Below are 17,322 nucleotides of genomic sequence, written 5' to 3' on the forward strand. Positions count from 1 at the left end.
ATCAGACTGTATTAGTTAAGTTTGAGGGGCAAGTACAAGAGCAAAAAAGGACAACCCAGCATGCCCTGCAACTTCCTTTTTTGTGTACCACATTTTGTGTGTACCAAATAAGTCAGGTAAACTGGGTAATGATCATTTATCAATGAGAAAAGTAATAGAGATTTCAACTTTGGTATTGCCTGGTTAGCATCCTTATTACTTGTTTACCAGATACAAATAAAGAATTGATTTTATGCCCGACAGTTACACTTTAAAGGTTTTCAAGAAACATTAATAAGCTAAAATACCTTCTCTATGGATTTTCATAAAAGTTGTGGTTTTTCTGGTGTTTTTGGTTATTTCAGTTATCTTAATTGAAAACAAAATTTAAAACTGCAAAAAGGAAAGCGCTGTTGGATTTGTGTGTCACTTGAGAAATAATCCATTTTATCTCTACAGGTAAAAGCATTCCTTCAGCCACCAATGGAGGGAATTGTTCTAGAAACCTATGGCAGTGGCAACGCACCCAACTGCCGCATTGACCTACTTCAAGAGCTGGAGGCTGCGACAGATCGTGGAGTGTTGATTATTAATTGTACGCAGTGCTTACGGGGTTCCGTTACCGTGTCTTACGCCACTGGAAAGGTCTGTACTGATCTCTTCAGTTTGTTTTTTTTTTTTTTTTAATTTCCCTTTAAAAAGTGAAATCCGATTTTACATGTGAGTGTGTGTCTTTCTGTACTTGGGCAGGTAGTTTTTCCATAATCTTTTTAACCATGCCGGGCAGCACCGAGCATTTGATAACCACCTTCTACTTTCGGCCAAGCGGATTACTCCAGGACTAGTCTCTTAATAATTGAAAAGATTTTTTTGTGAAACTAGTTAATCAAAGAACCTATTTAGCACCAAAGAATGCTATTTGCAGGGTCATTGTGGTTTTAGAGTGCATAAAAATAACTAAAAACAGCTGTTAGATGTAAATATGTAACACTTAATGATTAACTAGTACAGGTGATGGTCAAATGATCAGATAAGTTCATAAAATTTTCTTGGGTGGGCCCCATATGACCTGATAAACATCTTCGGTTCCTAGATCTTGGGCACAATCCGTCCTGGATGAAGCCATCAATATAGGATGTTTGCTCCTTTATAGACCCATATGGACAAATGGTGGTCAAGCCAGTCAGAAGTGTTTTTTGGAAACCTTTCCATAGGAGGTTATGGCTGTTTGCCCACTGAGGTGGTACATTACGTATACTTTAAGAGGAACTACAGTGAAAATAACAGATTTAAATTACATTTTTTTTTTATTTTTTTTGCAATATTCACTTTATAAATATTTTAGTCAGTGCTTGCCTATTGTAAACTTTCATCACTTTGACTTACCTTCTGAAATTTTTCACGGGTAGTACCATTTTTAATCCCATCAGGTGCAGCTCTGTGGAATAATTGATTACAGAAAGTTCCAAAGCCAGTACAAAATATTTCCCAGAATGCTGAAGGGAAGGGGGTGGGGATTTTGCATAATACCCTTGGCTAAGGGTGAGGCTAAATACCAATATACAGCCATATATAGACACAGGAGGTGTGTCTGATACTGAAGCCAGGAAAATTACCATAGAAGTGGGTTATCCTGCATAATTTACGGCATTCTACTATGGCTTAAATTCACCGAGCATTACTGCATTTGGTAATGCAGAAAACAGCTGAATTTACCAATCCTCTTGCCAAATGCCAATTCACAAAACCTATAACCACACTGAAAAGTAAAATTACCAACTAGTGAGTTAAATTACTGAGTTCAGCATTAGATCTGTAAAGAAATGGCAATTAACAGATTAACGCATTCGGTAAATCATGTAAAAAGGTTCCATATTTATCTCTAGTTCTGACCAGTCGGTAAGTTACGATCTCCATTTAGGGAAGTTGACAGATGTAGCAGACAACCAAAAGGGAGAGCCACTCAGCCCTGCTTCTTACCCAATTTGATCTGATGTACTGGTGGGCAGGACTTGAGAAGGACAAAGCCAGAAAAAGATTTATTTAAAAAGTCTCTTCTGTATCTCTTTAGATGTGCATATCTATTACTGGTGCACAGCTCCCTCTAGTTAAAGGGAGCCTTAACTGAGGACATGCATTTATCCTTTTTAAAATAATACCAGTTGCCTGACTCCTCTCCTGCTGATCCTGTGTCTCTTAGGCCCGGTTCACATTAGCGGGCGCCGTCCGGAATCGCCGTGCCGAAGCCGGACCGCATGCGGGACGGACGGAACGGACTCACGGCATAGCAATGAAAGCCTATGCGTGCGTTCACATGCGTCCGTTTCGCCCGGACCGGATCCGGACTCCGGCATAAGACCCAACATGCGCTATTTTTTGGTCCGGCTCCTCCGGCAGCCGTATCCGGGGCGGAGCCGGACTGCACCATCCGGCCAATACAAAGCAATGAGAACCGGAGAGCGCACAACACACTGGCTAAAAATCCGGATGTTCTACCCCACTTCCTATGCGGATTGTTGCGGCGATTTTGGATGGGGACACATGGGCAAGCATTTTGGAGTGGATCAGCAGTGACTTTAAACGAGCTGGAGATGTTGGCAGCATGTCGGAGGTGGAGGTGAGTGCTAAACAGCGGAGGGCCTGATTCCACAGGTCCCCCTTCTGCTGACCTCCCAGACCCCAACATTTTATTTGGTTTGTACTAACTTTTGCCAAACTGATCCGGATCGCATCCTGATGAACACCTGATGCAACCTGACCGGATCCGGATCGGATCCGGATCAGAACCGTACGGTTCCGATCCGGATCCGGTCAGGTCATCCGGTCCGTTTGGCAGAGAACCGCAAGTGTGAACCGGGCCTAATACTTTCAGCCACAGCCCCTCAACAAGCATGCAGATCAGGTGCTCTGACTGAAGTCAGACTGGATTACCTGCATGCTTGTTTCAGGTGTGTGATTCAGCCACTGTTGTAGCAAAGAAATCAGCAGGACTATCAGGCAACACCCATATCCCTCTGTTTAGGTTCCCTTTAACATGAATGCACATCTAAAGGCATGCAGAGGACAGAAAAGGCAATGGCTCATGCACACCACTTGTGGGAAGAATCGCAGCTTCCTGCCAAACCTATTCCACATCTGGTGAGGCTTACCGAGGAGGACTTGATAAATTTTAAGCACTTCTTTTTTTTTTTTTTTTTTTTTTTTTTTTTTTTTTTTTTTTAGTGTGTGTAAGTTACCGAACTTTCACTGCATGCTAGGAAATCTTAGTGAATTTGGAAAAAGTGTAAAATACCGAATGCGGTATTTTACCCCGACCTTCATTTTTTTTCCCGGATTACCCTTAATGAATTGAACCCTATATGCCGCTACAGTGTTTCTTTAAAGTGGACCTGAACTCTTGCACAGGACAGAAAGAAAACAGTGAAATGCAACCTGTATGTATGTAGAGAGTTTAGCCTGTGTAATTCCCCCTCATCTGTGTCTAATCTCAAATTGTAATTTGATCTTTTCCCTGTGTCACATGACTGACACGGCAGATCAGCACATTTGAAAGTACAGGCTGTAAACAATATGTCTGCTTCCATGAATCAGGAAGTAGAAACTGCAGATTTATTTTTAGTATTTGTATCCGGTATAACAAAGAAATGGTTTTTGTTTAAAGGTTATTATGCTGTTGTGTATCCTTTTAGAGCAGAGGTCTGAGTTCAGGTCCACTTTAAGATATGTTTTTACTCTTTATTGCCTTAAAGTGAATGGGAACTGCATTTTAAAAAAATGAAACAAATACTTACCCCAGGAGAGGGAAGGCTCTGGGTCCTATAGAGCCTTCCCGCTCCTCTCCTGGTCCCCTCGTTCCAGTGCTGGCTCGCCCGGTAGCAGTATTTGATTAATTTAGTCAAATACTGCTTTACCCGGCCGAAGGAGGCTTCAGTAGTCTTCTTCAGGGAGCCCGAGTGCTCCTGAAGAAGGGCTGCCCTGTACTGCGCCAGCACAAGCACGCTCTCTTGCACGCTCACGCCTGTGCAGTATGGAGCCGCACGTCTTCGGGAGAACACGGCTCCCAAAGACTTCCAAATACCCTTTCGGCGGGGGATTGAAATGGGGGGGGGGGGGAGCCAGCACAGGATAGAGAGCACCGAGAGAGGAGAGGGATGGCTCTATATGACCCAGAGCCTTCCCTCTCCTAAGGTTTTTTTTTTTAATGCGGTTCCCATTCACTTTAACTGATTTGCCTCCTACCCACCCCCTTCCCTGCGCAATTTTCGGAAGGGAGTTTGAGCAGAGATCCTTTTATTTAAGAATGAAACAAGTGTGGTGGATTTTCTCTGTACAGTGCCAGCACACTGAGGTGTTGGGTTGAGTAGTAAAGTATGGCGGTGGGTTGCTTACACAGTCAGACCATGCAGGAACTGTATGTGGGGGTTGCCTGTCCTTGCCTTTTGCTCAGGTCGCTAAGCCTCTGTACCCCTGAGAGTCACCAGCCTGTACACTGTGTCAGAAAGGCCATTGAAATGTCTCATTGCATCACTTTAATTAGTGTCTGTTTACATGCTAGTGGCAGGAGGGAGTCTGGTTCTGGGCAGAGATGCTAGAACACCCTCTAATTATGTGATGAGTACAAACATGAGGCATCGAGCTGTCATCTGCATGTAACACGGCAACATGGCAAAAACAAAGCCTCCATATACTGCTTTACTAAGAGTATCATCACTGCATCTCAGTGCTACTGGCTGATATAAAGGATCCCTGTTAGAGGACCGGAACTCTTGCACAGGACAGAAGAAAAACACAGAGAAATGTGCCCTGTATGTATGTAGAGAGTTTAGCCTGTCTAATTCCCTGTCATCTGTGATAATCACAAGTTGTAATTTGATGTCTCAGGTGTCAGCCGGCTGCCTTGGCAGAGCAGCTAATCTGTGAACACAGTATTTTAACCCTATATCTGCTTCCGTGAAAGCAGGAAGTAGACACATTGCAGATTTATTGCAGGATCTGTATCAGCTGTTACAAATACATGTTTTTCTGTAAAGGTTATTATGCTGTTGCTTATCATTTAGAGCAGAGAGGATGTTCTGAGTTCAGGTCGGCTTTCATGTAACTTACTGCAGTGCTTCTCAACTCCAGTACAGGATGTAGCGCTCTACAAAAGGTCAGACAGTACCCAATGTTAGGGGAACCTCTTCCCAGGGACTTCGTACAGACAGTCATTTTTCTTTTAATATTTTCAAAGCATTACTTTATGCTTTTATGAAATAAAAAATAAACCTGAAAAATATTTTAAATTCCCCAGATGTTCTGTGATGAATGCAGTAAGTGTGCGCTTTGTGATTTCTGTCAGGAGAAAAAAAATCTTGTAAAAACTTGAAAAAGTGGCACCATTGCTATGCGATTTTTTTTTTTTTTATTTTTTTTTCCCACGTTCCTATACAAAGTATAGGCGAGAAAATGCATCAAAAATGCAGCAGGAAAGGGATAAAGAAGCAGAGAATTGCCCAAAACACCCTCAACATATCTAAAAAAAAAAAATGCAGCAGGCCGTAATTATGGGAAAAAAAGCAATCGCACTATTGGAAAAACAGCACCGCGATTTACATGTTAAAGTGGATCTAAACTCTTGCACAGGACAGAAGGAAAACGTAGAATGGCTAGACCATACATGTCAGACTCCATCCCACAGGCCAAATCTGGCCCTCAGAGCGATTAAATTTGGACCTCAAGTGCTTTCTCCACTTTGCATTATGTTTGGCCTTCTGTAGACCATCTGGGAAGCTATATTGGAGGTGAAGCCCTAGAACACCAGGGAAGCCCTATGGGGGAGAGGGTAAGCCATAAACACTAGGAAACTGTATAGGGGAGGGTGGGTCCTTTACACCAGGGAACTGTATAGGGGAAGATGGGGACCATTAGACACCTGGAAGCTTTATAAGGGAGGAAGGTGGCCATTAGACATTGAGGTTGGCCTGCGGCTAGGTTCCAGTGTACAATTTCGGCCCACTTTGTATTTGTTTGGCACCCCTGGGCTAGACTCTAGACATACAGGGTGCATTTCTCTCATTTCCTGCTCATCTGTGACTAGTCACAACTGTAATTTGATCTCTTAGCTGTGTCAGCTCAGGAATCTCAGCAATCCTCTGCAGAGCAGCTGATTTGTAAACGCAGGATGTTAATCTTATGTCTGCTTCCATGAAAGCAGGAAGAAGACACTGCAGATTTATTGCAGGGTTTTTATCAGCTGTAACAATTTTTTTTCTTTAAATGGTATTATGCTGTTGCTTGTCTTTTAGAGCAGAGAGGACATTCTCGGTTCAGGTGCACTTTAAAGGACACCTGGACTGAGAGGGCTATGGATGCTGCCATATTCATTTCCTTTTACATAATGCACATTGCCGGGCTGTCCTGCTGATCCTCTACCTCTAAGTTATGGCCTAGCGCCTGTTATTTAAACAGGCGGGCCTTTTTTTTTTTTTTTTTTTTAAACTAGTATCTATGTATTGCTGTTTATTGGTATGCAACCCTGCCCAGTAATGATTAGCCTAGGCTATGATGTCACCAAACTTATCTTCCCAGTGGACTCTGGGAGATCAGGTGTTTTTCCTCAGTTTGGAACACACAGCAAACGTACATTCCGATGCCGTAAAGATGTCACTATTATGTGAAGAATGTAAATCAAGGTGTGAAAACCTTTGACAATTGGCAAACACTGACTACATTTATAAACAAATATTATTCAATATAAGAAACTTTATTGTTAATGTTATATTTTGAAAAGTTTTTTTTCCAGATTTTTCTTTTTCATTTACTTTTGTTCTCTAAAACCTTCTTCCAGTATAGCCCATGGAAGATTCTGTCACACTAGTGGTGGGACTGTGGATTTCTAGTGACGTGTGTTGGTTTTGCAGGCTCTCAGCGTTGTCGGGGTCATACCAGGGTGTGATCTGACTCCAGAAGCGGCGCTGGCGAAGCTCTCGTACGTCTTGGGTAAAACGCACCTCAGCCTGGAGCAGAAGAAACAGGTAAGACAGGAGAATCCGGACTGTCTGCAGATGCTGTGTGTGCAGCAGAACTCTGGGCTTGGAAATACTGGGGCTATTGTGACTGGCTCAGAGGTGCACTGTGCAGAATCCCACAATTCAGAGAAACCAGACTAGGAAGTCCACTCCTGCCAGCAATCCGAACACAAGGAATCCAGCGCAGGAGATTTGGGTGCAGCCGGCGCCACCATAGACCTTAATAGGAATTACTGCTATAGCGGTGCACCGTAAATAAGAAGTAACTTTTAAAACACTATACTTTGGCCACTAGCTATAGCTGGAAGCCGAATTACATAATTCTCCACTATTCAAGTGGACCCGGATAGGGAATAGTACTTAACACCGCCGGGACTTGTGCTGCAGCAGGATGAGCCATATATAAGCTGTGTTCTGCGTCCAAGTCTCCTGGCGGCGATTTCTCTCATACGCATCCTTTATTGGTCTATTGTATTGTACTTTGTTCTCTGGTTGAACTCGATGGATGTATGTCTTTTTTCAACTCCAATAACTGTGTGTTCCTGATATCTCCTATGGGGTGATCAGACCCCTGAGCTTGCATAGTCTGAAGGAGTCTTGTAAGCAGGCACTCAGGCCATGTGACCAGCAAATAGGGGTGTGCACAAAGGAATAATGAAGCCCTCTTGTACAGTGTTCTTAAGACAAATTTTGATGGATGTATTGGCCAAGCCTTGATCAGGTTCTTCTGCAGAGTCAAAAGCCAAAATGTGTGTATGAGAGCACTGGAAGTGTAGGTGGATCGGGGCAGCCTAGCAGTACCCACACCTACGGTAGGTCTGGAAAGATTTTGAACCCATTACTCCCAAACATACTTTTTTAAATGATGCAAAAAGTGCATTTCAGGCAGATTTGATCAAAAATGATTTGCAGCATTTTAAGGTGGCCATACATCAGACGACTTGGTGGCCGATCGACCATCTGATTTGATTACTGTAATCGGATGAAAACTGGTGCTGCCAAGAGCATGCCTGATCGTCAATGCGACCAATTTCAGGCCAAAATTGGTAAAATGTATCGTTAAAGCATGTCTGCCCTACATCTTTTCGCATGTTCGATCAGGTGCTCGGCAGTAACGTCAAGCAATATCGGGACGAGCAACGAAACCCCCAGAGCTGTAACCCCCCCCCCCCCCCAAATGTAACACGCTAAAGTCTACGCAGGCAACCACATGGGGTGCGTGTATGCGGATTACCGACTGAGCAACTGTTTACTGCATCGGTCACCGGGGGTGGCAGATGTGGCATCACAAGGCCTATTCCGAGAGATTTCATGCTGAAATCGATCCGGAATTGGCCTGTGTTGTATAGGCAGGCCACAGACCTCTTCTGAGAGATCTGTCTCTTGGTCGATCTGCCCACCCATCTGATGTATGGGGACCTTTATTCTGGGGGGCATCTGTGGCTACGGATATCTGCTTTCTGGCCATGCAAGGGTGGTAATAAAAAAAAAAAAAAATCACACAGATAATGTCACCAATTTCTAAGGACCCACTCATTCATATTAATTTGTTGTCCTCCTTCGACTTTTATTGTAAACAAAAGAGAGCAAGGGGCTGTTTCTTTTGGACATGATTGGTGTTATACTCTTAAATGATGATTTTATTTATGCCTGGGAGAGAACAAGTTGTTCAGTGCATGATGTGAACGAATATTTAGTACAGCAGGAGGTGGCCAGCGGCAAGATAACTGCCTTTCCAACAATGTTAAAGGCTCTCTATCTTGCCTGTTGCGTTTGTAAATTTACAGAAAATTTACTAAAATTGTATGAATAGGTAAAGTTTAGCTCTTGTTGTTGGTGTCCTTCACTTCCTGTTGTGATATGACAGGAAGTATGGGAATCTGCAACAGAGAGACATGCAGAAATGTAGTCTTAAAGGAACCCTGTAGTGAGAGGGATATGGAGGCTGCAATTTTTATTTCCTTTTAAACATCAGTTGCCTGGCAGTCCTGCTGGCCTATTTGGCAGCATTAGCATTTGAATCACACGGCTAAAACAAGCATGCAGCTAATATGGCCAAAACTATATTCATGGCACCTGATGTTCATACTACTTCTGGTCTGAGGTTGACAGGATTAGGCTGGCAAAAAGTGGGGAGTAGTGATGATCAAAGATATGTAAATTAGTTCAAGTTGATGCAAATGTTTATGCAAATATATGCAGCTTGCAAATGGACCAATCAATTTAAACCTGGCTTTCAATTGATTGATCAATTTTCAAACTGCATACATTTACATAACAATTTGCATAATTTCAGAAGAATTTGCATTTTGTTGCTCATCCCTACTGGTGAGAGGGAATTGTATCTATAGTCCTAATTTGCATTTAATTGACCATTTCTACTAACTACTCAATAGCAGTGGTCCATTATGCTATTGAGTTTTATTATAAGTATGGTTTTTGATTAAAGGGATCCTAAACTGAGGATATGGATTTTTCCTTTTAAAATAGTACCGGTTGCCTGACTCTCCTGCTGATCCTGTGTCTGTTACTTTTAGCCACAGCCCCTTAACAAGCATGCACATGAGGTGCTCTGACTGAAGTCATACTGGATTAGCTGCATGCTTGTTTCAGGTGTGTGATTCAGCTACTACTGCCCCAAAAAGATCAGCAGGACTGCCAGGCAACTGGTATTGTTTATAAGGAAACGTCCATATCCCTCTCAGTTAAGGTTCCCTTTAAGGCCTCAGATGAGATAAAAAGTACAGGAGTGCCAAGCTTTTTGCAGCTGTTACAGGCACACTCGCTGTCCCAAAGAAGCGATCTGTACACCACAAAACGCATTGTCCATTGGAAGGTCTAAATAAAACTGAAATTTGAACTTCTGTGAAGAAAAGCAGCACCTACCTTCATTTTAAACGTTTTTTTTCATCTTCTATTCCTTTGGGTGTCTCCTCCTGATAATAGTGTTCTGTGATTAAGGTGATTGGCACTTTAATTCATGCTGGCCCATCTGGGTGCCTTTGTACTGCACACCATAAAGTCTAATCTGTTTGATTTAATAATCTGTGACTATGCCCACTGGTACCATACAAAGAAAGACCTGGAAGCTCAGAGTTTTAGGCCGCCTGCAACTGTTCAGTACAATATAAAGGCCTATAAGACTTTTTCCATTAACCCTCCAGGACAGGTATACATCGAGATTTGGCCCCTCCCAGGAAACAGGAAACATCCACAAGCCTCTCTATAAATAAAAAAATCCATCAGGTGGTCGGCAGTATGGATGTTTCCTGTTCCAGGGACAGGTCTCTCTATACCTGCGCTGCATGTCCTGGAGAGCCTGGGTGGCTAGGGGCTGTTGGCGCTGCGGTGCAGGTTTAACGACCATTGGTAAATGTTGTCTGGGATGCCCGCATACCTTTCTGCAGGACATTGTGGTGTTTTCCGGGGGAGAGAAGGCCGCAGGTTGCTTCCGCACATGGCAGGCGCCGCCGGCTGGAGGGACGATAGTGCACGTTGCGGGGTAGGCGGAGGCTGAAGCGGCACAGCGTGCCAGGTTCCAAGATGGCGGATTTACCACTTCCGGTTCCGCGTATCGTCACCTCCGCCCGCCGGAAATAAGAAGCAGCGGCGTTCCTCGCGTCTCTGCACTCGTGCAGGACGCATTATGGACACACAGTCAGCGGTGGGATCTGGAGTGAGCCAGGCGGCGACTCAAGATGATCCGAAGGGACAGGAGCCAAAGCTGGATTCCAGCAAGGTATTCTTTCACTAACAAACGGTGGTTTATGTGATGCCTGTCTAGCAAACTTTGTCTAAGGCTGACTGTGGTTAGAGGAACTGTTAAATAGTGATTAACTTGGTATTGAAAGTTTTATATCACTGTTTTTATACCGGAGGGTTTGGTAGCATTTGCCTATGAGGTTTATTTTGGTTTTTCAGGCAACTACAGCTACAACTTCAGCTTCAGCATCTTCAGTTACTGAAGCACCAGAAGCTGCTAGGCCTAAAAAGCGCTGTCCCTCCTGTAATATAAAACTGCCAGTGCCTTGGAGCAAATTATTATGCCAAGCATGCGCAACCAGAGTATTAAATGAAGAATCAGCAGTTGCTTATAAGGATTTCCTTAGGATGGTCCGAAAGGAAATGACTGAATCAATGAAAGTTTTCAGGGAATCTATGTCTGCACAGACAGCAGTTAACCAGACACCTATTGTAATTACTCAAGTACCCAGTGGATCTGGAACAGTGTTTCCATCCAACCCAGGGTCGCAAACACGGTTACAGCAACCTATGATTATTGATCAAGCTGTATCGGCTTCAAAGGATATCGCACAGCCATCAGTTATACCTCACACAGGAGATCAACCTGGGGGGATTTCGAATCCTATTGAGGATTCGATTCCATCTGGAACGATTCGTAAAAAAGCTACTACTAAAACAGATCGTCCAGTGTTGTCAGATTCAGAACCCGATGAATATTCAGATGAAATTTCTGAGTGTGATTCGGAAGAGGAGCAGTCTGACAAAGATCAAGACAAACCATCTAAATTTAGGTTTTCGGCCAACGAAACAGATGAGCTTTTAAAAGCTATTTATGATTCATTGGGGCTTAAAGATGACTCTCCCTCATCCATGTCCACGCACGATGCCTTGTATGCAGGGATGGAAGGAGATAAACCAATGGTATTCCCAGTTCATCCATCAACAAAACAGCTGATTGATAGCCAGTGGAAAAATCCTGATAGAAAGGTTTTTCTGTCTAGGGGTTTTAAGAGGAGGTTTCCATTTGCCGATGATGACTGCAAACAATGGGATAAATGTCCTAAATTGGATGCAGCCTTTTCGCAAGTGCAAAAAGAAAACGAATTATCCTTTGAGGATCTGGGGTTTCTAAAGGATCAATCAGACAAGAAGGCAGAATTCGCACTAAAAAAGACATGGTCAGCGATCTGTGCGAACTTCCGCCCTGCTGCTGCCACTACATGTGTAGGACGTACATTAGACATGTGGATGCATCAAGTGATGCGTCACATTAAAATGGGGTCCAGTAAGGAAATTATCCTTAATTCTTTCACTGTTATGTTTAAAGCTATAAATTTTATTATTGATGCGGCAACGGAATCAATCCGGTTAACCGCTAGAGCAGCAGCTTTGTCCAATGTAGCTAGGCGTAATATTTGGATTAAAACCTGGGAAGGTAGTAATGTGTCCAAAAATAAATTGTGTACCATTCCTTTTACGGGGGACCTACTATTTGGGCCACAACTTGATGAAATATTAGAAAGGTCCTCGGATAAAAAGAAAGGATTTCCCAAGAAAAGTCAGTTCAGACAGGGAAAGAAGTTTTTTCGTAGAAACCGACAAGGGAATAGACCGAAGCCGCAAAATAAGCGTAAGCCATGGTCCTTCTCAAGGGAACAGAACAAACCAAACGCTTTGTTTGGGAGTTCAGACCCATCTTCAAAAAAACAACAGTGACAACGAACTCGCGGTGGGGGGAAGGCTGGCCCTTTTTTATCAGCAATGGCAGGAATTTGCAACCAGTCCTTTTATCCTCAATCTAATCGAGATAGGATATCCCATTGTGTTCCATCAAAGACCCCCAGCGAGATTTATAATTACGAAGGAATTTCAAGCAGTCGAAGAACAAAGGGCCATAAATTCCATTCTGCAAGACATGCTAGTAAGAAAGGTAGTCACTTTGGTACCGATCCTGGAGCAGGGCAGAGGATTTTACTCAAAGATCTTTCTGGTAAAGAAACCGTCGGGAAATTTCCGTCTGATACTAAATCTCAAACCCTTGAATCCATTCATAAAACATCAGAAATTCAGAATGGAGTCGATTTTTTCTCTCAGAAACCTTTTGATAGCCAATTGTTTCATGATCAGCATCGACCTCAAAGATGCATATTGGCATGTCCCTATCGAGAGGAAATCTCAAAGATTTCTCAGGTTTGCGGTGAGGGAAGTCACGGGAGTGACTCATTATCAGTTCCGCTGCCTCCCGTTTGGCATAAAATCCGCTCCACGAATCTTCACCAAAGTGATTGCCGAAGTAGTAGCAGACTTACACAAGAAAGGGATTATGATTGTCCCATACTTGGACGACCTGTTAATATTTGCAGAATCGAGACAGATCCTGTTAAGTCACAAACAGATAGTATTAGAATCCCTCCAGCAATCGGGTTGGATAATAAGTCTGGACAAATCACAGCTAGAACCCACTCAAAGGATACTGTTTTTGGGTTTTTTGATAGACTCGATTCAACAAAAGATGTTTCTTCCAGAGACAAAAATTTTGAAAATTGTTCAACAAGTGCAGAATTTCAGAAAACTGGAGAGAATTTCAATCCGAGATTCAATGAGACTTCTGGGACTGTTGAATTCAGTGGCTCCAGCTGTACAATGGGCAATGAAGCATGCTCGACTGATGCAAGCTTGGATCCTAAGCAACTGGAACAAATCAATCCAGTTTTTGGATCAAAAAATATTGATACCACAGTCAGTGAAGGAGGACCTGATATGGTGGACAATGCCCCAAACATTAATACTAGGAAAGTCGTGGAATTTTCCAACTCAACTGATATTAACTACAGATGCAAGTATGTCAGGTTGGGGGGGCCATGTGCAGGATTTCAGGGTACAGGGTCTCTGGCAACATCATATGGAAGGTCAGTCTTCAAATTACAGGGAGTTGATGGCAGTAAAGCTAGCGCTAGTAGCGACAAGACACATTGTAAATTCAAAACACGTGCAAATAAGAACAGACAATTCCACAGTTGTGGCGTACATAAATCGTCAAGGTGGAACGAAGTCTCGGAAACTAATGACTCTGGCACTAGAAATACTAGATTTAGCAGAAAGAGATCTCTTGTCACTTACAGCAATTCATCTGAAAGGGTCTTTGAATACGCTAGCAGATCTTCTCAGTCGCAAACAACTGTCAAACATGGATTGGGAATTGAATCTGGAAGTGTATCAGTGGATAACGACAAGGTGGGGCAATCCTGTGATAGACTTGTTCGCCAACAGGGAAAACACCAAATGTCACCAGTTTTTTTCCCTGAATGCAAGAGACGATCCAACAGCGATCGACGCCCTTGCTCAGACATGGGATTTCAAACTAGCTTTTGCATTTCCACCTCTGAACATTCTACCGCTAGTGCTGAGAAAGATAGCGGTGTCCAAATCTACAGTAATCCTTATTGCGCCAAATTGGCCAAGAAGGTCATGGTATCCTCTGCTTCTCAGGTTGAAGATAGCGGAACCATTAATACTTCCTTGTCTAGAGAAATTAGTGTCAGTTCAGGGTCAAGTTGTTCCTCAACTAGACAAATGGAAGCTAACAGCCTGGCTACTGAAGAACTAATTCTTAAGAGCTATGGACTTTCAGATAAAGTTGTGGACACTTTAATTAAAAGTCGGAAGAAGAATACAAGGTCGATATATATGAAATACTGGAAAACCTTTAATCTATGGAAAGAACAGACGGGATTTAAATCAAACGAAATTGCTACAGTATTAGAATTTCTCCAGAGTGGAGTGGACAAAAAATTGGCCTTGAGCACAATTAAAGTCCAGATTTCAGCGCTGTCGGTGTTTTTAGACAGGCAATTAGCTGTACACCCTTTAATTTCTCGTTTTGTTAGGTCAATTGAGAGAAATAGACCGATTTGTATTAAGCCATTTCCGAAATGGGACTTGTCATTAGTTCTAAAAGCACTGACGAAGCAACCGTTTCAGACTTCAGGAGATAATGATTTACGTTTGCTCACTTTTAAAACGGTATTCTTAGTAGCAATTACGTCCGCAAGAAGGGTCAGTGAATTGGAAGCATTATCGTGCAAAGAGCCTTACTGTATTTTTTACGAAGACAGGGTAGTATTGAGAACCAGTTCAGAATTTATTCCGAAAGTAGGAGACATTTTTTACCCTTCTCAAGAAATAGTATTACCGACTTTCTATCCAAAACCATCAAACGATAAACAGAAAGAATGGCATTTATTAGATGTGAGACAAGTCTTATTGGACTATTTACAAAGAGTAAAAGACATCAGGAAAACCGAAGGATTGTTCGTAAATTTCACAGGCAAATTAATAGGGCAAAGGGCTTCAAAGAGAACTATAGCTAACTGGATTAAATTATGCATTTTGGAAGCATACAAGATTATGGAGGTGACACCTCCTAAAGATCTTAAAGCGCATTCCACTAGGGGGACAGCGACAACTTGGGCCTTCAGAGCTGGTGCTTCTCCGGTGGAAATCTGTAAAGCGGCAACGTGGAAGAATTTGGGAACGTTTATGCGACACTACAGATTGGATCATATATCATCATCTGACCAGGACTTCGGTAGAAAAGTCTTACAGGTGGTCAGCCCACCCTGAGGTTAGTGTTGTTTCTTGATCATCATCTCGATGTATACCTGTCCTGGAGGGTTAATGGAAAAAACTAAACATTAGCTTACCTGGTAATTTTATTTTAGGTAACCCTCCAGGACAGGTGGGGTAACCCACCCTGTACATTGATAACTGTATAAAGTATGTATAATCTATAAATTGTATATGTGTAAAACATAGATATATAAATGTCTTATGATACACTGAGTTTGTAGTTAGGTGTTTGGTAGTTGAGACCTGTTTGGTTATTTTCTTTATCTAATACTGCCGACCACCTGATGGATTTTTTTATTTATAGAGAGGCTTGTGGATGTTTCCTGTTTCCTGGGAGGGGCCAAATCTCGATGTATACCTGTCCTGGAGGGTTACCTAAAATAAAATTACCAGGTAAGCTAATGTTTAGTTATCAGGAATATCTGTAAAATGTAACATACATGTATTTTAGTTGTACCAGAGTAAAATGCTCTATAAATTTTTTTTCTATGTAGCGGTCACTTACAATAGCTATTAAAAATCTGAAGGATCTGACTCAATTTGGACTAGCTCATCTTCTCCTGGGGGAATTGTTTTTTTTTTTTTCTTAAGTCCTTCCTGTAAAGGATCTTTTTATAATGGTGCTGAAAAGCCAGAGTGTGCTGCTGCCATCCAGGGAGTGTTTTTGAAAGTAAAGAAATTCTTAATAATCCCCGATAAGGAGATGGATCAGTCCAATATTTGGCAGATCTTCTACATTTCTGCAGCCTACTGCCTAACATGTAATTTTTGAATGTATTTTACTTAGGAACAAATGTACATATAAAGTAGTTGTACCTTTTTTTTTTTTTTTTTTTTTTTTTTTTTTTTTTCAATTTTACAATAATCGTCCTTTAAGACCCTTGTTTCACTTAGAAATGCACCTCGTCCATCCTGTTTTCCTGGCCATTGACTTGCTGCATTTCTTGCAGATGCTGTTTGAGAATCTTCGTGGGGAGATGACCGTTAGTTCAACCGGAGCTAAAATCTCTCTGAGAGACAGCAAGTTCATCCAAGTGGTTGCCAGGTCTGTGGGTGTGAGCTGCAAGGAGGTACAGTCTCATCGGAAACTCGAGTTACATTATTATAAATCTTCGTATGTAAGTAAGATTCTGCATTTTATGTCATGTCCGGCCATTGTTTGGAACTGCAGAAAAAACTGTTAGTGTGGCATTACTTGAGGGTGGGACTCAAAATGGGGTTTTCTCTAAAATGAGTTGGGCCGAGTTTCCGTTGTGTGATCTCTGTCCATTTCCATACATTGGCACAGATTTTTCTGTCCATGCATTGGCACCGCTAGTGGATTCAAATGCGATTTCGCACAGGTGCTGTGTCTGTCTCCGAATCAGATGCGGCAGCCTGATGGAAACAGCCTTTAGGCCTATTTTTATTGAAAATGTTGAGTATCTAAAAAAAAAACAAAAAAAAAAAAAAAAAAACGAAAAAAAACCCCTCTGGGGATACTTGCCTCGGAGGGGGAAGTCTCTGGATCCTAACGAGGCTTCCCCAGTCCTCCGTTGCTTTGCTGCTCTGGATTCCCCAAAGCTGCAGGGGAGGGAGAAGCCTCATTGGGATCCTGAGGCTTCCCTCTCCCAAGGTAATTTTTCCCCAGAGGGCTTTTTTTTGTCTATTTAAAGTATAGCTCCCCCCCCCCCCCCCCCCCACCTCTGGAGCTGCACCGACCTTGCTCTGTGGACAGCAGGGAGGTAAGTGGCATCGCCTCTGTTCTGGCAATCTAGAGAACTACCGCTTTATGGTTGGGCTCCCACTGATTTGCATTGCTATGGTTGCGGGTATTTAATAATTTTTTGCTTTTGAGAACCTTTAATCCTGTTTCTCTCTCCACGGCTGGCGTTTTGAGGCTGCCATTGTGCATTGCTGACTAACTGCAGCCCACAGTAACAGTTACTTTTTCCTGTCTCATGGTAGCTGCCATTGCTTCCCT

The 17,322-nt window shown here is 42.6% G+C and overlaps 1 protein-coding gene across 2 annotated transcripts in view; it reads left to right on the forward strand.

Moving 5' to 3' along the window:
• ASPG (asparaginase) overlaps positions 1-17,322 on the forward strand; it is a 138,738-nt gene that overhangs the window by 81,259 nt on the left and 40,157 nt on the right. The window contains exons 8-10 of one of the 2 annotated variants that reach the window (XM_068254225.1): positions 439-624; positions 6,879-6,992; positions 16,310-16,477. In XM_068254225.1, the coding sequence (XP_068110326.1) occupies positions 439-624; positions 6,879-6,992; positions 16,310-16,477 (468 nt within the window). The remainder of the gene's footprint in view (positions 1-438; positions 625-6,878; positions 6,993-16,309; positions 16,478-17,322) is intronic. The other variant, XM_068254226.1, reaches the window with a different exon arrangement.

Source organism: Hyperolius riggenbachi, chromosome 9 (assembly GCF_040937935.1).
Source record: "Hyperolius riggenbachi isolate aHypRig1 chromosome 9, aHypRig1.pri, whole genome shotgun sequence".
Lineage (NCBI taxonomy): Eukaryota > Metazoa > Chordata > Amphibia > Anura > Hyperoliidae > Hyperolius > Hyperolius riggenbachi.